This window comes from Pelecanus crispus, chromosome 1 (assembly GCF_030463565.1).
Source record: "Pelecanus crispus isolate bPelCri1 chromosome 1, bPelCri1.pri, whole genome shotgun sequence".
Taxonomy (NCBI): domain Eukaryota; kingdom Metazoa; phylum Chordata; class Aves; order Pelecaniformes; family Pelecanidae; genus Pelecanus; species Pelecanus crispus.
Window position 1 is genome coordinate 192104703 of NC_134643.1, and position 25394 is coordinate 192130096.

At 37.6% G+C, this 25394-nt stretch overlaps 1 protein-coding gene across 1 annotated transcript in view; it reads left to right on the plus strand.

Annotated features, from left to right (window-relative positions):
* The window catches only part of NAA16 (N-alpha-acetyltransferase 16, NatA auxiliary subunit), a 73442-nt gene extending 48250 nt beyond the window's left edge, over positions 1-25192 (plus strand). The window contains exons 10-20 of the mRNA XM_075708922.1: positions 12915-12987; positions 13226-13395; positions 13759-13911; positions 14797-14925; positions 15498-15711; positions 18927-19120; positions 19849-19957; positions 20647-20745; positions 21335-21478; positions 24162-24259; positions 24533-25192. Coding sequence (XP_075565037.1) covers positions 12915-12987; positions 13226-13395; positions 13759-13911; positions 14797-14925; positions 15498-15711; positions 18927-19120; positions 19849-19957; positions 20647-20745; positions 21335-21478; positions 24162-24259; positions 24533-24733 — 1584 coding nt within the window. The 3' untranslated portion in view covers positions 24734-25192. The remainder of the gene's footprint in view (positions 1-12914; positions 12988-13225; positions 13396-13758; positions 13912-14796; positions 14926-15497; positions 15712-18926; positions 19121-19848; positions 19958-20646; positions 20746-21334; positions 21479-24161; positions 24260-24532) is intronic.
* The last annotated feature ends 202 nt before the right edge of the window (positions 25193-25394 follow it).

Below are 25394 nucleotides of genomic sequence, written 5' to 3' on the forward strand. Positions count from 1 at the left end.
CAAGGCCAAATTTGGCAAGCATTGATCATATAGTCCAGGAGTTACAGTTTCAGGGACGTTTATCTGCAGAAGCATTCACTGACCTCAGCTGATGTGGAATGCTCAGCATGTTAGACAATCTGGTTCTGGATGTTTTAAGGCAATATGAAAATGAAAGCAAAAATCTGTTTTGTGGGTGTCAGTACTTTCATAGAACACTATCCCATTTTTTTCCCATTTCATTCACTCTCTGTTGTATGTTAAATGAGGCAAGCACTCTTCAGGAAAAAATGTATAACAAAATACTTGATATCACGTTGCTTGGTATCTGTATTTCTGTTGCTTTAGAGAGGTTCCTTGATTTGTACCTTATAACCTGTTGTCTTTAGTGTAATTTAGACACGTGACTGCTGTTAGAACAATGTCTGAGCTAGCCAGTGATCTCTGAATTTTAGTATTGTTTTTCTTCTGTACTGCACTCACATCAAGAAAATGTTAGTTGTTTTAACTTATCAGATATTTGCAGCTCACTAAGTATGGATTAATTTGGCGTGGGGTGGAGTGAAATTAAAAAAAAAAAAAAAGGTGAACTTCAGATCCTCAGTCTTCCATATGAAGGAGTCCTCCTAGCACAACTTTCAGATTTATGACTAACTGTAAGAGTGTTTCATAAGGCTCTGTCATGTCTGTAACAGTATGTCTGGGGAAAAATAATATCCCATTTATAGTCTGCTTATCCTTTTGGGCTAATTCCTGGATGGAAGATGTCTAGTACACTTAAGAAATAAGCTTTTTCTAGAGGTCTCTCTTTGTGTAATTGGAAACAGCAGGTAAATGAGTAGGCTTCTCTAAATTATATGCAGACTTCAGTGGTAGACTGGCATGTTAGATTTCTATAGTTAATTTTGAAAATGCAGTGAAAGATCAGTGTTTGGAAGTGTAAAATCAGGAAAGAAACTTAAATCGAGCCTTTAATAGTCTTTTGTGTAGTCTCTAGGTTTTTATTTTAATTTTGTTGTACATTTTACCACTTGACCACTGTGGGAGAGTTTCCTGGGACAGTAAGTCTGTTCTGTGGTGTTGCTGTCCTACTGAACTTTAGGTTCCTGCACAAAAGTTTTCTAAATTGTGTAACTTCTCATTTACAGTTTTGTAAACTGTTGATCTGTGTTAGCTTTCACTTCCAAAAAAGATAGCCTATGTAAAAATCTGTTATGAACATCATAGTCAAATTAGTTAATATTTGATACAGCTGAACACTAATGTTTGTACTTCGAAGTGTTCTGTAGCTTTACTGTAGGCAGTGTATTTGCTGCACCTATAGCCAATATACACTTTCACTGAAGTTTCCTTCAGTTTTTGAGGGAAGTTAAACTTTATATTATTGATGCGTAGCTAGAGGGGTAGTTGAACTTGAAAAATTATTTAATTACTCCAGTCATACTTTTATTATTTTCTCAACGCAAAGATGCTACAGCTTATGGAAAAGATTTGAGCAATTCTGACAGTTCCCAGCAGGCTGAGAGCTAAGACCTCATTTCCAAGCCTGGCTGAATCCTACACTTTTCCGTCCCAAATAGATGCCCTAACAGTTTTGTTTATAAAGATATTCAAGGAGTTGCTTTTAAAATAACTTTTAAGAAGTTGTTTTAATATTCAACTTGTTACATTTCAAACACTTAAAATTCATGGCTGGTTCTTGTATTTTTAGTCATCCTATTTAAAGTTTGGTTTGTTTAACATGAGACTAATCTTGTACTTCTAAACTTGCTGCACAGCTCCAAAGGAGGTTGTGCAGTTGTACTTTCAATGTGTAAACACACGTGCAAGACCTTTCCAAAGCAGCAGTAAATTCTTCAGTGAAGAATGTTCTTGTGACTCGTTTGCCATTCTGTTTGAGTAGTCTGTTCTCTGCAAAGCTGGTGTACTGAGCAGCTTTCCCCTAGCTGAGCGTTCTCTCCTCCAAGAATAACTCAAAGTGCAAAGCCTGTTACATATGAGATAAAATATGTTTCCAGTACAGGTGTTTGAGACTAAAACTGGTTAATGCAGTCACATATGAGTAGAAATGTTGCATGGTTCAGTCAAAATTGCAGAACAATGGCGATGTTTATCAAATGCTACTTGTACTATAAGCTTTGTAATTCATTATGCTTGTACATAGCATGCCCTAAAAAAGAAATAACGCTGTTTCAGCAGAGCAAGTACACAAAATACTGTTACAAGTTACTTTTTGAATGACAAATAGAAACTAAACTCATTAGATAAACAGAGGAAGGCTTTTCTTCTGGAGTTTAGTATTTCAAATAGCCTGTGTGTTCATTGGTGGTGTTGACACTAGAAAAAAGTATTGCTTGTTTTATTTTAGGAGTAGCTGTTAATCAGTGCTAGCAGCAATGGACAGAAACAGCAATCTTCACTTACACAGCAAGTTAGCATTATCTTGAGATGCTAAATCAGAGTAGGATTTGATGGTGAGTCTTTCATAGAACCATAGAATGCTTTGGGTTGGAAGGGACCTTTAGAGGTCACCTAGCCCAACCCCCCTGCAGTGAGCAGGGACAGCTTTAACCAGATCAGGTTGCTCAGAGCCCCATCCAGCCTGACCTTGAATGTTGCCAGGAATGGGGCCTCCACTACCTCTCTGGGCAAGAGAGGTGTGTATAGTCAAGTGTGTACATGCTACTCACAAACTTCTTATGGCAATGCAGCTGTACTGTTCAGGAAGATGTGCAGTTTACTAGCAGTGATGTGTATCATAAGGCACACCTCCAAACCTAATCCAGGGCAAAAAGGAGCAAATAGTTGATTTCTAGCAAATTTTAAATTTTGAGCGTATCTGACACTGCATTGAGTGTATTTCATGTTTGAAAGTGATTACAAGTTACTAATGGAGGTGTTTAGTCATAAGGAACTAAGTGTGTTAAAAAAAAAACAAAACAAAAAAAAAAAACAAAAAAGCTAGTAAAGCCCTTGTATCTCATTCTTTCCATGGAAAATACACAATAAACCAAAATGTGTGAACCTCCTTAGAGTACAGATCAGCTCTAAAGAAACATGTCTAATAGAAGGCTACTTTCTCTACTGCTTACAAAACATGTAACTGATTTCTTAGATGGTAAGGGAACAAAGAAAATGTGTAACTTCCCAGGGTTGTGGGGTGGGTTATTTTTTTGCTTTTTACTCTGTTTTGTTTTAAATATGGTACTGCAAGGTTAATGCTTTGTGGCTAGCTAGTCCTCATAAGCTGGTAGCTCTTTGGTGAAATTCTTGAGAATTATGTCTGCTTAGCTGCCACACACTGAGAAATGCTGAAGTTAATTACTAACCATGATACCATAGGATTAGCTTTCTAGAAAAGTAAATAATAATTTTCTACTAGTTGGGTCAAGATGGCCAGTTGCAAGCTGACTGGAAAGGTGTTTTTACAGGTACTTGAAGTTGACTGTAGAATGCCTTAGGTTTCCTCTGAAAGGGGGTGCAAGATTCTGTGCAGCTGCTTAGCAAACTAGATCAAGGAACACATCTGAATGAAAACCCACTGGTGGGTTGGTTTTTTTGGCATTTGACTCTTATTTAGGTCAACTTAAAATCACTGTGGAACTTCCCTTTAGATGTGTGGTTTACTGCAAGTGACAGATTTCTTTGTCTTGCCCTGTGTATGCATGAGCATATGCACACATTTAACAGTGCTTTTCTTAGGGAAGGAGGAGTGAGTATTGATGGCTCAGTTGAATAAATCTAAAACTAGAGATGCACCTGCATCTGAACTGCTGTTAGTTTCAAAGCAACACTTTCACTGGGTGTTATACAAAATAGTAAAGCTTCTTGCAGAAATAAACTTGGCATCTGTATATGTCAGAGAGATATAAGAAATTTAAGGAGACTTATATCAAGTAGAAGACTGCTCGTCATGTTTTCCTGTTTCTACTTTCACGGCATGAGGTGGTAAAATAATTTTTAATTGATTGTGATTTTTAGTGCATTCAGATGTTAGCCATATACTAAAATGTAAGCAATGGAAATTCGTGTATGAGGCTGAATAGCCTTTCACAATTGGAGTAATTTATTTGAACATTCTCTATGGGCTTGTTCTGTGGTTTATACCTATTGGGTGGGGTAAATCCGTATCAGCTATATAACAAGTTTTCAAGAGAGACAAAGTAAGTTGTTTTAAGTAAGTGAGTATATAGCTGCCTTGAGTAAAAATTGAAATATTCAGTCATTTGCATACCCTATGTCTTTTCCTTTTTACACGGATAAATCTGACTGTCAATATCTTATGTTTCAAAGTAGCTAGATGGGACACTTTTTAAATAATGGAGGAAGATTGCTTTAAAAAAAAAAAAAATCAACCAGTGTGAGCCTTGCCAGAGAGGTTTTTTGGTTCTTTTGGTTGTTATCTTAGATATTCTTTTAGTTAAATTTATAGTAAGCCACAGGAAATGGAACTTCTTTAGGTGGCTGCCCATATACACCTCCCTGTGTAGATACACTGGAAGAGCCTGAACTCAGACCTTTTGGGCAGTGCAAGTGTGCCAGCTGGCTCATGTGTTTGGCATGCTCTGTTCTTTGCTGCCTCAATAAAAAGGACATCTCAATTCATGCCAGTCACCTCTTGGCTATAGATGAAGATGCTTCTTGTCTTTGTTAGGCTGTAGTAAAACCTTTTTTCTAATGTGTAGCTCCCCCCCTCCCCCCCTTTTTTTTTCCCCTGATGTGGTTAATTGAATTTATGAGTTTTTTTCTTTTTGAGTCTAGCAGCTTCTTTATTTGAAACTTCCTTCCCATCAGTATTTCCATCCAGAAAGGTATGGTCAGAGTGCCCTGGATTGAAGTACTGTTAATGACATGATAGGGCTGTGCTAGATACAATAGATCATCAGAAGTGTGCCTCTGCTACCATTCATAAATATTTTTCAGGCCTGAAAGTTCACATTTAAACGTCTGCATTTGTAGAGATGGGGACTTCAGGTTGCAAATTTACCACATGGGCAGAGCTTAACTGACTCTGAACCCAGGATCCTCCTGTACAGTGTCTTTAAGGACCTAGAGAAAGGGGTGCAAGTTCCTTGCCAAGCTGTATGGCTGTGTCATCCATCACAAGTAATCAAGTAACCTTTTTCAGGGAGGCTGTCAAGGTGCCTCTTGTGAGCAAAGGGAATTTTGAAACAGAATTATTCAAGAAATGTTACTTTGGAAGATGTTCTTGTTTGTGCCTTCATTGTATTGGAGCTTTTTTAGCGCTAAGCAGTTTCTGGGGAAGGTTCTGTTTAGAATGGTGTGAAGAGCATAGCATCAAAAGAAAAGCAAGGAACCAATTCTTTATAGTATTCCTCTTTGTGGGTTCAGCTCCCCAGCTTTCAGCTCTGTTGTGTTGCCTGGTTTTGTGTGCGTGTGTGAATGATTACCCCCATCTCAGAAATGGACTGATAATGGAGACAACTCAAGAAAGGGGTGGTTTAGTACTATTACTGTGTGCCATGGACCAGCCCCAAGCCCTGCTTGAAACGTTGTCATCGAAGACCTTCTCCAGAACTGAGCCAGCAACTGCTTTTGGTTTTTCTGTCTTATTTGGTACTAAATTCATAAATATTTTTCAGGGTCCATTGATACTGCTTCTGCATGTTGTGAGCACCTTCTTACCTCTCTTAGATAACATCTCATCGTAGTAAAGACTTCAAGTAGTGATATGGTATTCTTACAGACTGTATTCATTGTTGCTTCCCCATTTCCCATGAGACATTTAGAGTATTGCTCCTGAGTATGTACTGGATACTTCTTTCTGTATTGTGAAAGCTACTCCTAATAATTTGTCCACAAGAAATTTATCTGTTAATGTTAACATAGTTTTCTTCTGGCCCAAGGAAAACGCTTTGCCAGGGCTGCTGTTGAAAGGCTTAGTTTGTCATTCAATCTTTAAGTATCCCATCTTTTCTAGACAATGAGGACTGTTCTGAAGTTGCACAACAGCAGTTTCCTTTGGGTACTCTGTAGCAAAGCAATTTTCTAGATATCTTGAAAAGTACAACTACTTTTCAATTTTTCGTGCAGACATAAGGATTCTTACCAAGTCTAGTGGATGCCTCTTCTGCTGTGCTGGAAAAGTGGCGCATCAGTCTCAACTACATCCCATTCTCCTGAATAAAGAAAACTATTCTTACTCAGGGAACTAGAAAGCTTTGTTCAAGTACTGCTACTTAACCGTACTGGTGATGGGAAGTACTGTCAAAATTCAATTGTACTTTGAGATGAAAACAAAAGCATTGACTTAGTCAGCTTTGACACATACTTTTCTGCTATTAAAGTGGAAATTTTGCATCTTTAGGAGTTGGTTGGTTGGGGTTTTTTTTTTTCCCAAATAAGTATTCGATAGATGTTCAGTTCGTTGATGGCAAATCATGTGGTGCTTCGGGACCAGCTCCTGTGATGTGCAGGGCCGTTGTTGTCAGCACCATGCACATTACCTGCAAGAAACAAGTTTTCTTCAGGAAATAAACTACTGTGGAGAATTCTCTATTTAAGAAAGGTTGTTCAATTCCAAGTTTCAAGGACAGATAGCATAACCTTTCTTTGAAGGGCAAGAACACATGCTCTTCTCTTTTTTTCTTCCTGTACGTGTTCTTCCACCTAAGTGAAAATGCAACATGCAGAAATACTGCCTTTGTAGGTTGGTTCTTGCACTCTAGATTTTCAGAATCAGCTGAGAAATCAAGCTTTCCAGTGGTGAAAGGCACCCATGTTGACGCTTTGAATCATAACAAAATGCAGCTGTCTGACTTTTGAGCCAAACTGTCAGATTCCAGAATTGAGAACATCTGTCTTAGGAAACATCCTACTTCATTTCCAGCAGAGAAGACTTTCATCCTGTGGAAGATGAGCAAGTTCATGAAGGATATCCCCTTCTACCTGCTGTTCCCTACCCCCACCCCCCCCCCACCCCCAGCCCTTCTGCAGTAGACATTTTTTTGCTAGAATGGTGGAAGTGCTTTGTCAGTATAAGAGAAGATGTTTCTGTGAAATTACTCCCTTATTTTGAAGGAGGGAGAAAAGTTTGGCAGCAACCCACCCCCCTCCTCAGGAAGGGCTATACTTGTCTTTAAAATTGTCTGCAAACTGAAGTTCTGAAAGGTAATGCTCCATGTAATGACTGCCTCTGAAATGAAAGGAATGCCTCTATAGGATATATCTGATACTTGGGCCAAAATACAGTTAGTGTTTGAACTTTCAGGCTGCTAACTATTTGGAGGATATCAAGGCAGTTCTGATACCTGCATGTTACAAATCTTTTTCCTGTAACCAAAGGTTTTATGTACTGCTTCTGGATTGGGTGTGTCAAAGGAGGTGCATGTTTGTGCGAGACTGTGTTTGTGTACATGTGGAATAAGAAGCACCCACACTTTCAGCTCTTTGTTTTTTTCAGTCGAAGTACTGGTAACTAGATGGGTTTTGAATATAGAATGATCCTTCTACGTCATCCTTCTCTTACAGTTTAATTCAAGAGCTTTGAGAGATGAATTGGAATAGGTGAGATTCTTGTGAAATTACTATTTATTTTTTATACTTATCTGCTGTAATTACTGAGAAGTCAATACTCAAAGTTTCTTAAGCCTCATTGGGTCACCTGCTGGAAGCTGAAGAGCTGTTGGCTAATTTTTCTGCTCTAGCCCTTTGTGGAAGGTTATGAAAGGAATTAGCCAGAGTGTTCCTACATGGAAATGTCTCTAGCTCTGTCATGGGGGTCTCAAACTTCTAGCATCCATTGAATTCTGCTTGAAGAACAAGGTACAACTTGAGGCACTGAAATGTTAGAAGCTTGTAGATTTGACAGTGGGGCGAGGTTGGACTGTTTTCTGAGACAGCAACATCCTCTTCTTAAAAGACACCAGTTACTGTTTTGGAATGAGTTGTGATAGACTGAGCAGCTGCTTGAAGGAGAAGAAAAAGTTACTGTCATTAACTGAGCAATTGAAATTGTTCTGGATGCAGTACAGAACTGTGAATACCTAGTCTGTTAGAAGTTTCAGTTCTCTTAAAAACAAACAAAAAAACCCAGAAAAACAACCAAAAAACCCCACACCATGCAAATATTTACCTGCTGGTGTGTGTGATTATTAGGCATTCCATAAGGAAACAGTCAAAGTGGTTTTCCAAAGCATCAGTCTCCTATTGTGTGGACATTCCCAGAGGTGATTCATTTGATGCATGATGATGATGGGCTATTTTAGTGATTTAAAAGTCACTCTGCACGTACTTGTACCAAGTAATGTGTGATCTTGTTTCTGTCTGCTCTTGTCTTACTCTTCCCCACTGTTTTGTATCCTTTTCATTGCTGATGGTGTTCAAGGCAAGATAATGTACCCCTTGCCTGTGTCTCAGTAGTGTAAATATGTATAAATTTTGTAACAGTTAAATCTTTTTTTTTAGTAAAAGCATATACTAGAGCACATCTTTCTAAAGTATTTCTAGGATTTGCCTGAAAATTCTTCTTCACTAATGCATAACTAAATTTTCTTAACTTGATGACCGTTGCATCTGTAGGTCAGTCGTATATTTTCTCGTTTGGACAGCTTTGTAGATGCACCTTGAAACTTTGTATCTCAGTAGCAGTCTTCAGACTTTCCCTTTTGGTTGTTTGCCTTTGAGAACAGGGTAGATAATACTAAACACGTTCTCAAGAATTCAAAAGGCAGGGACTCAAACCTGTGCCAAATGTTAAACATATGGACTGCTTCTGAAACTGCTTACAGTAGCTTTTGATCTGTTTGTGCACTGGAAATGCTGGTAACTTCTTACTGATTTATAGTAGCAGCAACTAAAAAAAAAGAATACTTAAGTGTAGTGATTGAGACTGATAAATTAACAAGCTGGATCCTTCAGAAAAAAAAGCTATTGACACAGCTTAAGTCTAACCACTTTATAGTACATCACGATATTTCTATATGATTGGTATTGATAATTAAGTTACTTGTGTTGCAGTTCTTTCATTGAAGAAGGAAATACAGTATTAGTGTTTTGAAAGTTGTCATTGAAACAGAAGTCTATTATAAAATATTTGGCCCAACTGCTGTAATAATAAGATATACAATCAATTTAGTAATTTAACTTCCATAGTAATGAACCAGAGAGTTTGAGCCTTCTATTTGAAAAATTTGTATCCCTGCTTTGTGCTAGTGAGCTGTCGATTTAATCTTCCATTACGTGTTTCACCTCACCTTTGTTACATATGTTTCTTAAACCTTTCTGTATTGCTTTTCTCTTTACTTTTATTCCTTTGTCATTCCATTCAACTTACCTCCCTCATGGAATATGGCGGGGGGATATCAAATGAGGATTTAGGCTACTGTAGCCCTAACATCCCATTTTGGATTCTCGTATTATTGTTCTTATCTTTGATAGTTGTCTTTTGCTCTTTATCTAAAGAAAAATTTCTGTGGCAGGAGTCATTTGGTATATGGCATAGCATACAGCACAGATTACCATTTAATGACTGGTCCATAGGTGCCACTGTAATAGCTACAAGTGATGATAAAAGAATCTAGCCATTGGCCATTTACCTGGAAAACAGTAACTTTCCCTTAGGCTGTCCCTTACAAAAGAGGATACAAAATACTTCTCAGTATAATCAGATACATAAAAACTAATGCTCACAGGAAAAATTACTTCAGAATTGGGGTTCAAGTGAATTGTGTTTCTGTTGCTTACAGTTTAAAAAGAAATTAAGGTGTGTATGCATGATATTTATTCCAGTCTCAGTTTGTATTTCTCAAATACTCATTTTAAGGCATTTACTAAAAGTTTACTTATGAAACCATCCTTTCCAGTGGGAACAAACTGCACAGGAATGGGAAAAAAAAAAAAGACCATTCAGGCCTTAATGGAGTCTTTGCCTCAAGTAGTACAGGGTGTGGAAGATGCTTTCTTAACTTTAAACATTATTACGCTTGCCAAGAATCTGTACTGGTTTGTGAGCACGTGCAATTTTAATCTTTAAGGTGTAGGAGGGAAAAGGAGCACTTCACTTGTCTGTGCTAAAGTTGTAGGCAGTGGCCTGTGAAAAGTTTTGAGGTTTGAATTTTGATTAAGAGGCTTTTGAAACTTGTGGCCCCAGTTCTGGAATTGGCTCCATTCTTGTCATAACAAAACCTGAGATTTTGTTGATGACTTCAGTTATGCTTCTTAAGCTTTTTCAGATCTATGGCAAGGGAATAACAGAAACTTTTTTCCTAGGTGGTATTATTATACCATTTGAAATTAACTCATGGTCAGTATAATGGTATTTCAAGATACCTCAGCTTGATTTTTAGAAATTGTAAAATGATCTTTATGAAGAGTGCTGTGGTGGTTAGAAATAGTGACTCTAGAATACAGGTAATAGATGGTAGTAAATCCAAGAGACAGATTTTACTACTAAATTTGCAGTTAATATGGACACAGAAATTAGAGTTCATATTTCCAGGTCGTTTGTTACCTGAAGCAGCACATGAACCTGGAATTATTTTCCTAAATTACTAGCAAGAGACTGAAGCATAAGCATAATAAGGGAGGAAAAACATTCTGAGTAGTCATGAGAAACAAAGATACTGTCATTTTCATCATGAATGTCTGCAATAACCTAACTACCTGATTTGCATTACTTCTGTAGTTGTTGCTTTCAACGAATACTTGTTTCTAAATGTGGTTCTTCAGAGTAGTTTTCAGAATGACAATTCCAGTGTAGTTTCTTGGACTGTAGAAGCCAAAACCACTGCAGAGTTCTGAATTTGGAAGAACTTAGCATCTTTTAAAACGTGGTACAGTTTGGTATTCTCCATCACCTCAAGATCGGAGGATTTGATTTTGCTGTTGCTGTAAGCTGATTGAAGACCCTCGTGCTAGGAGGAGAGGCTTTCCTACTGCCTCGCTGCCCCAGATTTGTCCACTGCCAGCTCCCCCTGATGATGGAAAAAGTAATTGGGTATCTGTATGGTGAGGTGGAACAGGGAGTAAATCACTTTTAAGCCTGGATACAGCCACTAGCACTGACCCAAAGCAGGGACCAGGCACATGTAGCTCGGGGATGGTAGCATCATTCTTCTTTTTGGTGGTCTTTGTCCAGCTGTGGAGCCATACTCCAAGTATGCAGCAGTAGAAAAAATTTAGTAGAGTTTGGTGTGTGTGTGTGTGTGTGTGTTAAAGAGGTGAAGGGGTCTTTCTCCCTTTACACACAGTTCACTTGCAGTCTAGCAAAGCTGGCTGGTCTCAGAGGAATTTGGGTTTACTAACAGCCGGGTGAGAATAACTTCGGGAGTACTTTGAAGTTGCAGTGAAAAGCAGCAGGAAAATAACACGCTGTTGCACATATACACTGCAAGCCTGCTACCTGAAGCAGATGCTTACTTCTGCATTTAAACTAATTTTAGAGAAGAGAATCTTGAAAGATTTTTCTGTGGTTGTTGAAGGTTTCTTTTGGTAAATAGATGTCTGGGGCCAGAGAACAGCTTAATGCATTTATTTGCCATTGTCCATTTACTTGTGACTTCTTTACATTCCTTATCACTTTGTAGTTATTTAAAGTCTAGTAACATTTTATTATATTTGATGAGATTTTGCTACCAGAAACCATTTCTTATGAGACTTGCCCAGAGCTTTCCAGAATGTGTGTGTGTTTATATGTTTTACTACACTTTTGAGACATTTACACTGGCTGCATATGACTTGGGTGTGTCACCTTCTGCTTGCTTTGAAACAAAATGTTTGGCATTTCTTGCCTATTGTGCTGAGTTAGGTAAAATAAAGTAGTATCCTTCAAATTGTATACTTTGATCTTCTAGAACAAGGTTTACTCCCCCTCCTCTCCCAAAGTGTATCTTGAACTGGATGCATGCTTTGTCAAATCCTGCATCTTTAAATTTTGTTGTCTCTCCATGATATTTTCTATGTTACTCTTGCAGCCAACTTTTTTTTTTAACATAGAATCATCTTACTTGTTTAACCATAGGAGTTTTAGGTTTTTACCATCTGTAGGTTTCACCTAATTGGTGAATGTAGCCATTGTCCTGCTATGCTTACAGTCAGATGTTATTTTTTTAAGTCCCTTCTGTGTTTTGGGTATATGTACATAATCTTTCTTTCTTTCTGTAGTGTTTTTCTTGTTTCCTTAAGAGGCTGATTACTTGCTGGATATGGGAGGCACATTTAGAATGTAGCTACAAAACAGGTTGAGCATTTCATTAAATGCTTAGAAATACTACTACTTGTAAGCCATGGACCTGGTATTGGAGTAGTTCACTGTCATGAAATGCACAGAAACGAACATTTGTATGTATTGTACATGTCAAACCTGTGTAGTGTGAGTTCAGAACTGTATGGGTGAATTTTGAGTCTTCAATATTGTTGTTTATTCCAAGGTTGTTGACAAGGTCTGATTTTGGAAAGTGCTAGTGTTAAATCAGTCTATATATAGATTTTTATTTAAAAAGATGCAGCCCATATTCTAGGCAACAATACCTTTTTAACAACAACAACAAAAAAAAAAATCTTTAACAGTAGATATCAGCTGCCAGAAAACCACAGAAGTCTCTTCTGTATCTTCATTGTTATGAGAAGTTCATGCAGTCTTTTCCAAAGCACTTTTCTTGAGTTGGCTCAGTTTAGATACTTAAAAACTAATAGCATAAATAAATAAAAATTCCAAAATACAACTTAAAAGATACTAATCAAATGTACTTGATTACTTTCTGCTGTAAGCTGCCAAAGATTACACCCATTTCCCTGCTGTATCACTAGTTAAAATCAATGATGTAAACTGTATGAGGATACATCCATTTTTTTCCAAATTAAGTAATCATCTCAGTATAGTTTCTCTAACTTTGCCCAAGTATTTTTTTCAGTGTGTTAATTTATGTGAACATGACAGTAAAGCATAACGTAGGCTGATATTTTTTTATATGCAGGTTTCTACAATCCAAGAACTTGTTACTGGTTATGAAGCCTCTTTGAAAACTTGTGACCTTTTTAGTACATGTGGTAAGTTTCTGTGGTCTTACATTAATTACACTGTAATTCCTACTACTGTTTATGGCAGTTATTGAGAACTGTTGAAGTGCTGATACTTTTTGCAAGAAAAGAGTTGTAATACCTTCTAGTAAATTAATACATTACAGGAAATATTTGCCGAATTTGCTAAGCTTTGTTTTTTCTGTTTGTTCTTCAAATGCAGTCTTTAACCTTACTGGTTACTGTAACTTTTTCCATTTTGTTGCAGAAAATGGAGAGAAAGAGCCCCCAACGACACTGCTTTGGGTTCGATATTTCCTGGCACAGCACTTTGACAAACTTGGCCAGTGTTCTTTGGCCTTGGATTACATTAATGCTGCAATTGCAAGCACTCCAACATTAATAGAATTATTCTATTTAAAAGCAAAAATTTACAAGGTAAAAAAGAGAATTTGGACATGTAGAGTACTTTAGTTCATTAAAAAAAAAAAATCAAACTGGCATGAATGTGTGGATAGTATTTCAGTTAGCAATGGTTATGGGCACTGGTTTTCATGTGCGTCTCTTTTTGGGCACTCTTCTGTCAGGAAGAAAATGAAAAGCCTTTGGTTTAGGTTTTGCAAACCAAGTCACAATTTACGGCAAATTGTCATTCTGAAAAAATCTGGGGGCAGGGGGGAGTGAACAAGAATACTGCCTTTTGTTATTTCTGAGGAAGAAATACCAGTAATGATAGCGTTCAGGAGCTGGTCAATATCAGGTTTATACTGGAAAATTAGCTATTTAATTTCTCCATAACAGCATGTAGGTAACCTCAAGGAAGCTGCCAAATGGATGGATGAAGCACAGTCTTTGGATACTGCAGACAGATTTATCAACTCTAAATGTGCTAAATACATGCTGCGAGCAAATATGGTGAAGGATGCAGAGGAGATGTGCTCTAAATTCACAAGGGTAAGTATATTGCTTTAATGAAGAGAGATTTTGTTTGTCTCTGGCAGTTTATTTTTCACTTGTGTAACTTTTGACCAAAATAAAAAAAATAACTTTTATTAGTGTCCATTTTTAAGATAATGCTCTTACGCTTAGTGGTAGATAACTATATAGAACCACAGAATGATCTGGGTTGGAAGGGACCCTTAAAGATCATCCAGTCCAACCCCCTTGCCATGGGCAGGGACATCTTTCACTAGATCAGGTTGCTCAAAGCCTCATCCAACCTGACCTTGAACACTTCCAGTAATGAGGCATCCACAACTTCTGTGGGCAACCTGTGCCAGTGTCTCACCATCCTCACAGAATTTCTTTCTCATGTCCAATCAAAACCTACCCTCTTTCAGTTTAAAACTGTTGCCCCTTGTCCTGTCAGTATGGGCCCTGGTAAAAAGTCTCTCTGTCTTTCTTGTGAGCCCACTTTATATATAGAAAGGCTGCAATAAGGTCTTCCCAGAGTCACTTACCTGATGGGGAAAAAAACATGAAAATTATTTGCTGAACTTTAAGATTTTTAAAAATAGTATTGTTTTCTGCCCCCAAATTGTAAAAGTAGACTGTGTATACAGGCATGAGTTAATTTTAAAAATCTGTTGAGACGCTAATCTTGTTCAGATTATTTTTTTTAAATTATTTAAATCTATTCCTTTCTATCTTGGGGAGCATAGGGTATCACAAGTAGTGTTCTCAGCAGCTGGGTGGTTGTGTTCATTTTCTTTTGTATTCCAAGTAGTTGAAGAATTGATTGTTTCCTACAACCAATTTTCCTAGCCTGAAACCAGCCATAGTTGAAAGAAGCCGCTGGTAAATTATAGTAGCAAAAAGTGATAATGACACTTATTTCAGGAAGGAACTTCTGCTATGGAAAACCTAAATGAGATGCAGTGCATGTGGTTCCAGACTGAATGTGCTGCAGCTTATCAAAGGCTAGGGAAGTATGGTGATGCCTTGAAAAAATGCCATGAAGTAGAAAGGGTAAGTAGGTGCAAACACCATCAGTTTCTTTCCCAATATTTCTCACACACTAATGAAGACATTTGCTGATGTAATCAGCATGACTTTCTTTGCGTGTAAAGTTTCTAGTATAATGATTTTAAAAAATGGGTAATAGTTGATGATTTGTTGTAATAGATAAGATGTCATCCCTAGCCATTATGTGAAAAACAATTATTTGAAGTGAAAAGGATTCAATATAAAACACTATGTCTCCTAACTATACAATTATTTGTACATTAACTTTATGCTGGTTTTTTTGCCAATTGTTTTTTTAATCAGAACAATCACATTTCAGTTGGCTTTAAAATAAAGTGCCTAAAGCTTTGAACAATCACATTATAGTTTTTGTTAACAAAATGAGATTTTTCTGGTTGGGTTTTTTCCCTACTGACAGGTTCTCTTGGACAGTCAATATGAGAAGGATTCTATGCCTGTTAAATATTGCCTGTAAATAATCAGTTGTAACTTTATTCATCTCCGTCTAATTAAAAAAAATACACTGAGCAAGGGAAGTGCATAAGAGTTGTGTGATTTTTTTTTTTTTCTTGAAGCATTTTTTTGAGATAACAGATGATCAATTTGACTTCCACACATACTGCATGAGAAAGATGACTCTTCGTGCCTATGTAGACCTTTTGAGATTAGAAGATGTGCTCAGGAAACATGCCTTCTACTTCGAGGCTGCTCGATCAGCAATTGAAATCTACTTGAAGCTCCATGATAATCCTCTTACCAATGAAAGCAAAGAACAGGAAGTTAATTCAGGTATCTAGATCATAATGGAGGCACATACGTGTATGATACATATAGAAGCTTATTAAGCTAAGCTATGTGGTATAGAATAAATGAGTTGTAACATACACTAGTTTTTTCTGTCACGACTTGATAATGAAAAGAGATGACAGATAACATGCTACAGCTTTCTTCCTTTCTGTTCTCATCTCATCATATTGTAGAACTAGTACATGAATGAACCTAGCTATAGTTGGAGTACTTGGGAGGAGTGGCATTTCGGAATATTAAGAGGAAAAAATCAAATTCAGTTCAGCCATTTACCCATTTAAACAAAAGATAAACGTCATTAGCAGATGAATTATGAAACAATGGATAGATTTTGTGGGAAAGCAGTCTGAATTGTAAGAATTTAATTCTGGTCTAGTGTATTTAATTTATTACTTAGTAATACTAGTTAACACTGTTTTGCATTTCATAATTTTTCATGTAACTTCAGGACCAAACACGCTTGGATGGGCGTAGTCTTTGTTGGGTAAAAAACTGGTTGGGTGGCCGAGCCCAGAGAGTAGTGGTAAATGGAGTTAAGTCCAGTTGTCAGACAGTCATGAGCAGTGTTCCCCAGGGCTCCATTTTGGGGCCAGCCTTGTTTAATATCTTTATCGATGATCTGGATGAGGGGATTGAGTGCACCCTCAGTAAGTTTGCAGATGACACCAAACTGGGCGGGAGTGTCGATCTGCTGGAGGGTAGGATGGCCCTGCAGAGGGACCTGGACAGGCTGGATCGATAGGCCGAGGTCAGTTGTATGAGGTTCAAGAAGGCCAAGTGCTGGGTCCTGCACTTTGGTCACAGCAACCCCATGCAGCGCTACAGGCTTGGGGAAGAGTGGCTGGAAAGCTGCTTGGCTGAAAAGGACCTGGGGGTGCTGTTTGACAGCCAGCTGAACATGAGCCAGCAGTGTGCCCAGGTGGCCAAGAAGGCCAACAGCATCCTGGCTTGTATCAGGAAGAGTGTGGCCAGCAGGAGCAGGGAGGTGATTGTCCCCCTGTACTCGACGCTGGTGAGGCCGCACCTGGAATACTGTGTCCAGTTTTGGGCCCCTCACTACAAGAAAGACATTGAGGTGCTGGAGCGTGTCCAGAGACGGGCAACAAGGCTGGTGAAGGGTCTGGAGCACAGGCCTTATGAGGAGCGGCTGAGGGAACTGGGGTTGTTCAGCCTGGAGAAGAGGAGGCTGAGGGGAGACCTTATCACTCTCTACAGCTACCTGAAAGGAGGTTGTAGTGAGGTGCGTGTTGGTCTCTTCTCCCAAGTAGTTAGCGATAGGACGAGAGGAAATGGGCTCAAGCTGCGCCAGGGGAGGTTTAGATTGGATATTAGGGAAAATTTCTTTACGGAAAGGGTGGTCAAGCATTGGAACAGGCTGCCCAGAGAGGTGGTGGAGTCGCCATCCCTGGAAGTGTTCAAAAAATGGGTAGATGTGGCACTTTGGGATATGGTTTAGTCTAGTCTACCCTTGATTGGTTTAGTGTGGACTTGGTAGTGTAGGTTAATGGTTGGACTGGATGATCTTAAAAGTCTTTTCCAACCTAAACGATTCTATGAATACATGTATAAGTATGTATTAGCAAAATTAATAAATTTAGGAAACAAGTTAAAACTAGTGTTAAATGGAAAGCAGACTTCCTTAGGAAACCAGTGGTGTGTGGTTTGGAAATATGAGGGTTCAGTGACAAAGGGGTTAGAAGTTTTTCCTTTAAGATAAATATTTGCTTCTCCTTTTGCAGAATCACAGCTACTGTCAGTGCTGCAGCAGCTGTTGACTAAAGGGGTGAAATTAATGTCTAGCTCTTTGCAAAGGGAAGAATAGTTGACATGGGGGGGGGGGGGGGGGGGAGTTAAACTAGACGAAAAATGCTATTTAATATTGCCAGTACAGTCTTACCTTTTCATTCAGAGGTGAACAATAAGTTTTTCCATATCTGCCTGTGTATAAGGAAGTACGCACAAAAAGAGGCACGTTTCACAGTACAGTTCAACTTGCATCTTTTTTCCCTCCAGTTTTAATTTGTTTCTGTATATAATATAAGATCAGTGTGTGACAGAGGATCTTGATAGCAGTATGTCATAGAACCTAAGGTGGGGAAGATTCTAAGAAGTCATGTCAGTTCGTTTGCGTGCTGTGCGTTGGGATTCAGTAGGCTCATCTGCAGGGGAAGACAGCACTGTGTGAACAGGGTAAAAAGAACGCTTGCTTGTCCTTGCTTCCCTATCTCGGAATGGTGGCTGGCCACAGCAGAGAGGTCATGGTGCCATAGCCACAAAAAAGATGTGTTAGTCCCTCAGTAGCCATTCCTCTGTTCCTTGCCATGTTATTAGCACAAATCCAGTTGTCAGTGATACACTGCATTAAACAGAGTGGAAACTACAGTGTTCTGGCTAAACTGGTCAGGTCAGTGGGACAGCAAGGACAGGGAACAAAGAAGAGAGGGGTGAATGGAAAGGCTGAAGGCTCCTCACTTCTATGTGAACCTGTAGGAAACCATGTTTTGTGTGTTCTGCTTTTCAGGCAACTGTTAAACCTTCTTGATTTATCTAAATGCTGGTCTAGTCTAAAAATCTGAACACAGCAAGCAGCCTGAAGATTCCTATAATAGTCCTGCTAATACATACCAGAATATTTTGCCTTTCATCACCCCAAACAATATCAGCTTTTGCTGGCGTCCATTTAGCTCTGCCATGGCATTTCCAGAAAATCAATGCAATTATCATGGCTGTATATTGTTCAGAAACTTTAATGAAAGATAACAAGCTTGTTTTAAGATGGAGTGTAAATCTGTTGGTGTTTCTAGTTAGCATTGGAAAGAAGCTGAGCTACAGTCAATATGGGAGCTTAGTACCACCCTTGAAAACCATTGCCCATTTTCTAAGGTAAAACCTGTCATAGATGCAACAACTTTATGTAGTTAACTTTTCAAATAGTTGAGGTTTCTATAACACCTGTCTAAGAGAAAATGTACAAGATCAAGTGTTGTGTTATGCTGTAAATAGTAATCCAGTGGTAATGTTGGACTACATAGAGATGATAGTCTGGCAAGTGCTGATATTTATGGAAATTGCTGTAAAAGTATGCCATTGTGATATGGGGGAGGGGCATAGTGGCATGTCTGAGTGTTGTTGGAGAGACACAAGATTTTTAAATACTCTGTTAATATAAGTTATCTGTTCGTTACCTTAATCTGTAGAAAATCTCTCAGCCAAAGAACTGAAGAAAATGCTTAGCAAGCAAAGAAGAGCACAGAAGAAAGCAAAGCTTGAAGAGGAAAGAAAACATGCAGAAAGAGAGCGACTACAAAAGAATCAAAAGAAAAAGCGAGATGAAGAAGAGGAGGAAACTAGTGGACCCAGGGAAGAGCTAGTTCCTGAAAAACTGGAAAGGGTTAGCATGGTCTTTCATGTTAAATTCATGTGATTATCATAAAAAGCCTATAATATGGGATTACTAGCAGGTTCTCCTAAAACAATCCAGGGTTTTTTATAAAATCATTTCTGCATACAAAGGTACCTTTTTGTATTATATTTACACTAAAGAAAAGTAATATTTTTTCTCTAATAAATCTAGATTCTATATTCATAATACTGTTACTTTCTTGAAATTTTGGGGGTTTTCAAGCAGTAGGCCATCCTTCATTAAAACAGATACTGAACAAAAAGCTGGTTCTTGCCTGAAGAACTGTGGTTGTCATACAGTGCTAGAGAAAAACTAACAGAAATGTGATTGCAGTTCACAAATTTGAAGACGTGAGCCAGTATTTCTCTAAGCACAGAGACCTATCTCCTTTATCACAGTAACTTCAGAAGTTTAAGCTTGTTGTCTAAGGTGGTTGTATTTAATTTTCCTAAATGCTAAATTACAACACTGTGTACATTAAGCAGTGGCAGAGCTAGGAATGATGTTGTCTTTGTCACATGAAGTAATGAATAAACACTTTTAAATCTTGCTGTTCAAATAAAAATGTTGTGGTTCAGTTTAATTCGGAAAGCTATCTACAGTTTACCTTTGGCCTCTGATTATTTAAATGCTCTGAATAACAGAAACTGTTCTTGGTGGGTTTTATTTGACATTTATTTTAAGCTTTAAATTTCATTGTGTTTTTATTAAAACAGGTAGAAAATCCATTAGAAGAAGCCATTAAGTTCCTTATACCACTTAAGAATCTTATTGGAGATGACATAGAAACACATTTATTAGCATTTGAAATATACTTTAGAAAAGGTAAAGTACTACATAATTTTATTCTTGCTCTACAAAATTTTACCCCTTCACTGCAGCCTGTGTTATCTGACTGTAGCCCAAAATGGTCTGGAATAGATATTTACTTGACTGAAGTTGGAGTCTGTGTCATAGCCAGTAATAATAGGGGAAATTTTTTTTTTGCTTAGCCACCCTTAAACCTGGAAGTGTTCAAAAAACGGGTAGACGTGGCACTTTGGGACACGGTTTAGTCTACCCTTAATTGATTTAGTGTGGACTTGGTAATGTTAGGTTAATGGTTGGACTGGATGATCTTAAAGGTCTTTTCCAACCTAAACAATTAAAAAGTAAAAATTAAAAAAAAAAAACAACAAAAAAACCCAAAAACCCAAAGAGCAAATTAAGTTGTAGTATATACTAATAAATGCTGTAGAAAAATATCACACTGCAAATATCTAATGATCTAGGGGAAGACAAAGCCAAACAGATAGTAACATCATCTGTGCAGTGTTGCCAGAGTTTGGACAGCAGACATTTCTTATTTCATTAGGCAGTTTGGATGGGAAAAATAAATCTCCTTTCTAAATCTGTGTAGGCATTGATGTTTCTAATGTTTGTACTAGATTTACTAAAGAAAACAGTAGTTGATATAAAGAGAAAATTCTGCATTCTTAATCTTGGTATGTTTTTGTTTTTTCTCCTTCCCACAGGAAAGTTTCTGTTAATGTTACAGTCTGTCAAAAGAGCTTTTGCTATCAACAGTAATAACCCGTGGCTACATGAGTGCTTGATTAAATTCTCTAAAGCTGGTATGTGTGTAGGAAGTACGTATGTATGTATAAGGACAGAGGAAGTTATATTGTGCAAGGTTATAACCGCATTTTTGTAATGTATAAATACTCTTGAAACAAACTGATAGGAAGACAAATAAAAATAAATGGCTTGTTTTCCATGGTAATACCCAAGAAAACAGGTTGTGCTACGCAGGGCACTGTATGTATTGTATTATACTCCTTCCTCCATTAATCCACCAGGTGGACCCAATAACTCATTTTGGCTAGATTTTACAGAGTAGGTGTTCCAAAGATCCTTGAAATTCTTATGTTTTAAGAAAGTAAGTGGCAGATATGGGAGAAAGATTCTGACTGAAGCAAAGTGTATGTTGTGAACTTGCAGCAGAAAGTTTACATGACAGAGCGCCCTTTATGAATGTTTCATCTATAAGTGCATTGGTAATGCTTGTGGTGACCTGTTTTGAACTGAAATTTGTGTTTCTTTCTGTGCCCAAATTTTAAAAATGGGAGTTTTAGCAGTGATGTTTAATGGTTTCACACTGTTTTCTACAGTTGTTTAAATGGCATTTTTTTGCTTCTCTTCCTCTTACCTTCCCCCTTCTAGTATCTGACCATAGTAACCTCCCAGAAATTGTGAGCAAGGTCCTAACTCAAGAAATGCAGAAAATCTTTGTTAATAAAAACTTGGAAAGTTTCAATGAAGAATTTCTCAAACACAATGCTACCTCCATTCAGCACCAACTGTCAGGTTTGTTCAACTTTTTAATGCTCTTGAAAAGGAGATGGTTTAAGTGATTTAAATCCAGAATCTTTATCTGCAGTCCATAATTCATATGTACAGAGACAGAAGTTCACGTGTATACATTTGTTTGTTTCTGCCTGCTTTTACCATGTTTAAAAAAACCCCTCATTCACTTTCTTATTAGATACATAAGGAACCTGCTTCTTACCTCCAAGAAGTGTGACCAAACCACCACAGATATTCAAGTATGGAAGCACTGTCATGCCTCCTGTTGCAGCTTCTAGTTTTGAAATGATTAGAAAATATAAACCAAAAAACCCCTATGTATTAGAAGTAGTGTTTTTCCCTGTTTTCTTATCAGCTGGAATGTCTCTGTTCCTACTCATAGCTTTGTCACGTAGCAACAGCATCAATAAAAATGTCAAACTTGTTATGCTACTTTTGCTTTTCTGCTTCATGGTCAACAATAAAAATGATGAAATATGACATGCTTACGGTATTTGTGTAGAAGAGCTACAAGTTGCTGCTGGAGTTAAGTCAAAGTTGGAATTGGAATTTGTCATGTCTGCTAAGTACAGGAAGTTTTAGAATAAAAACTATGTCACCTGCTAGCACTCCAGCAGCAGTTAGGAAGCAAAAATAAATGTAGATTTATCAGGCACTTAAAGTACTTAAAACAGTACTAATCTCACCTAGTTTGCAAAAGTTAGCCAGGGTCTGTCCAGAATCACTGGAGAAAGTTAGCTTCAGAGGATTGTTCATCTCCATTAAAGGAAGGTTAGGTAACTCACCCCAGACTTAGAGGCCATTAAAAGATCCCTGTTTCAGGACAGCATCTTGAGAGAAATACTTGTACCCCTTTCCTGTGAGCAGGCCTAAGATTTGGGAAGTCAAGTACGGATATCTTGGCAGGCAATTGCTCCTGATTGTTGCAGATGTGTTCTTCCTCTCTTGTCATTGTTGGGCATCTAACTGGATGTTTTCCAGGTTCTACTTTCTGGTCCTCCATTATTATGGAAAATAGTACAGTCACTTTGTCAGAGCAATTGTACAGACTAAGGTTGTCATACTTCTGAGTTTGGCTTCACACTGTCTACATATTTTGTGCCTTTGAGAAGAACCCAAGCTAGATCATTGACAGTGGTGGCACCCATGTTAGAGAGATGTCAGGGACCCCTTTGAAGAAGGTGAGTCTGTTCATTCAGTGGAGGTGAGGGGCTTAAATGAGTAAAAGCTCCTTAGGGTCCATTGATCGCTGTGATCCAACAGTGTATCAATTAACAGGCAGCAGGAACAAATGTGTGATTAAGATTTTGAAGTGAAACCAGGAGTGAACTAACCATAGACATGTCCTTGGTAGCTTTAGGTCTTCACCTACATGTCAGTCTTCTGTTTATGCTGAAAAAGGTTTGAAGTGATTGACTTACCTACTGTACAATTTAGAAACTCTTAAACTGTCGTCTTTAATCGAAGTTTGAAAATGTAAAGGTCTGAAAGACCTAAACTTTAAGTCTGAGAGTACAAATGAGTGTTTTCTTAGCTTAAAATGATTGCTAGTAAAAAAACTGTAAGCTGAATTTTAATCTCTTTTCAATTTCTGTACCACAGCCTCCCTGACTTTAAGCAAATGTAACTAGGTTAAGTTTAATAAGTTTTTTGACAATGATGACTCAAACCCAAATATATTCAGTCTAGCAATTTATTTTCTGAAACCTTCTGGATACAAAAAGCAGTAATAACTAGGAAACTTTAATTAGGAAAACAAATTTAATAATTGAGGAAATGAGTTGAGCAAGAAGAGACAATACACTCAGAATGTGTGGGGGGGTTTAACTTCAGTAAAATGATTTCTTAAGCTTTTTGTTCATTGTAGTAGACTATGTAGTGAGGTGTGTCTGGACTTTGTATTTGGGAAAAGGAAGGTATATGAAATGCTATGTGTTCATTAAGATGAGATTTTTAAATTAAGGCAGCTGTGATATGAGGAGCAACACAGTATTTTGCAGAGATGGCCAGACCAGTTTTGATAAACTGTTTGTGGTCCAAGAAGGTGCTTAGTTACGTTAACACAGTGTCTTACTTCTCACCAATGTAGTCTAGTCCAGGCAAAACACCAAAGTTGCATTACACTTTCCTTGTACCTAAGTTATTTTATTCAGCTCCAGGTTAGTAGCCCAGCTTGTCCTTACTTTCTGCCATACGGACACATTTTCATACACTGGTCTGAATTTCTTGTGGTCTGTGTTCCACAATTGTTTAGTAACTGTATTGTTCTCTTGCCTTCAGTACTTTTCAAAAGAATACAGAGTATCTCTGAGAAAATGTCTTTTATTCACTTCTACATTTATAGGATGGATTTCATTTAGCCTGCTGATTTGAAGAGCTTAGCCATCAATGTACTCTTCATGTGTGTTTCTTGACTGACAGGTCTTCAGTCAAGTGAGGCATTTAACTTTTGCAGGAGCAAATCTCCTGTGTTACTCAGTCCTTATGCTTCTAATAAATTTCAAAATACCTTCAGTTTCGTTAGTTTTAAGTTATAAATAAGGGAGGGAAATATCGTTTATTATAACTTGTAAAAAGTCCTAATTCACGTTGATTGTAAGCTTTCAGATTCTGTGTGTCTGTATATGTGGTATTGCATTTAGAAACACTATTATCTAAATGTTGTGTTCTTTCTTGTGATAAGGTGCAAAGATGATGTATTTCCTGGACAAATCAAGACAAGAAAAAGCAATTGCTGTTGCTACTAGATTGGATAAAAACATGAGAGACAAAAATGTGAAGGTAAAATATACAGTATTTTAAGATCCCACACACTTTTTGGCTTTATGCTGCAGTTAAGTATACGATATTAATGTACATGCTTTGTGTATCATGATGAATTAATACTATTTGAAAGAACAAGGTTTCAAATTTTTTCCCTTAAGTAACTGTAAGATACCTGAATATCAACAGAGAACCTGTGTTTGCTCAGATTAGTACTGTTTAACCATGCATCTTTTTAATAATAAAACAATTGTAAATAACATTTATTAACTGTTACTTTTGTTTCTTTAGACGTTAACAAAGGTTTTTGAGGCACTGCTTGACGGCAGTTTTGGAAGCTGCCACACTCAATGTGAAGAATATCAAGCAGCATGTCATAAACTGTTTCCTTTTACGTCTGCCTTTATGCCTGCCACAAACGAGGACGATAGCAGCATTGCATCTGTGAACCACACAGCCATTAACCATGATTTGCTGTCTAATGAAATTTGAAGTAGTGTGTGCAAGCATGTGTGTGTGTATACCTACATGCACACATGTATACAAAACTCTGACTCTCATTATGTGCTGGCTGGATACAGATCAGGGTTACTTTTCCAGGTTGTATTTTAATATCTTTAACAGGTATAAAACAAAATATTTGGATAGTTAAATGAAATGGAGTATGCTATTAGGTTTTTTCTCCCAACAAAAGCTGCCAATATTTATGTAAACATTATCCTTAATCAGCATTTTTCATGTTTATACTTGTACAGTTTTAAGTCTTTTAATAATCCATCAGCCCGCCCTCACAAAAAATATGGATGTTAAAGACTGCTTTCACATAAGTGTTGTTACGTATACAGATAAATGTGATCATATCTTGTTAATAAATTACCATTTGAGTGTTTTTAGCAGATTAAGACTGAAGTGCTGCTTGAATTGCCCTCTTTGTCTTTTATGGTTCTTTAGGGTTTTTTTCTGGTTTGGTTGGGTGGGGTTTTTTGTTGTTTTGGGGGGGGTGGTGGTTTTTGGTTTTGTTTGGTTTTGTTTTTTTTTTAATTTTGGTCAGTTTGGTTTCTTTTGAAGCACAGTGACAATGAAAGCATTGGGGGTTTGCATGTTTTTGTCAGGTGTGTGTCTTACATGGAACCAGTGTTGATGGATATGAAGA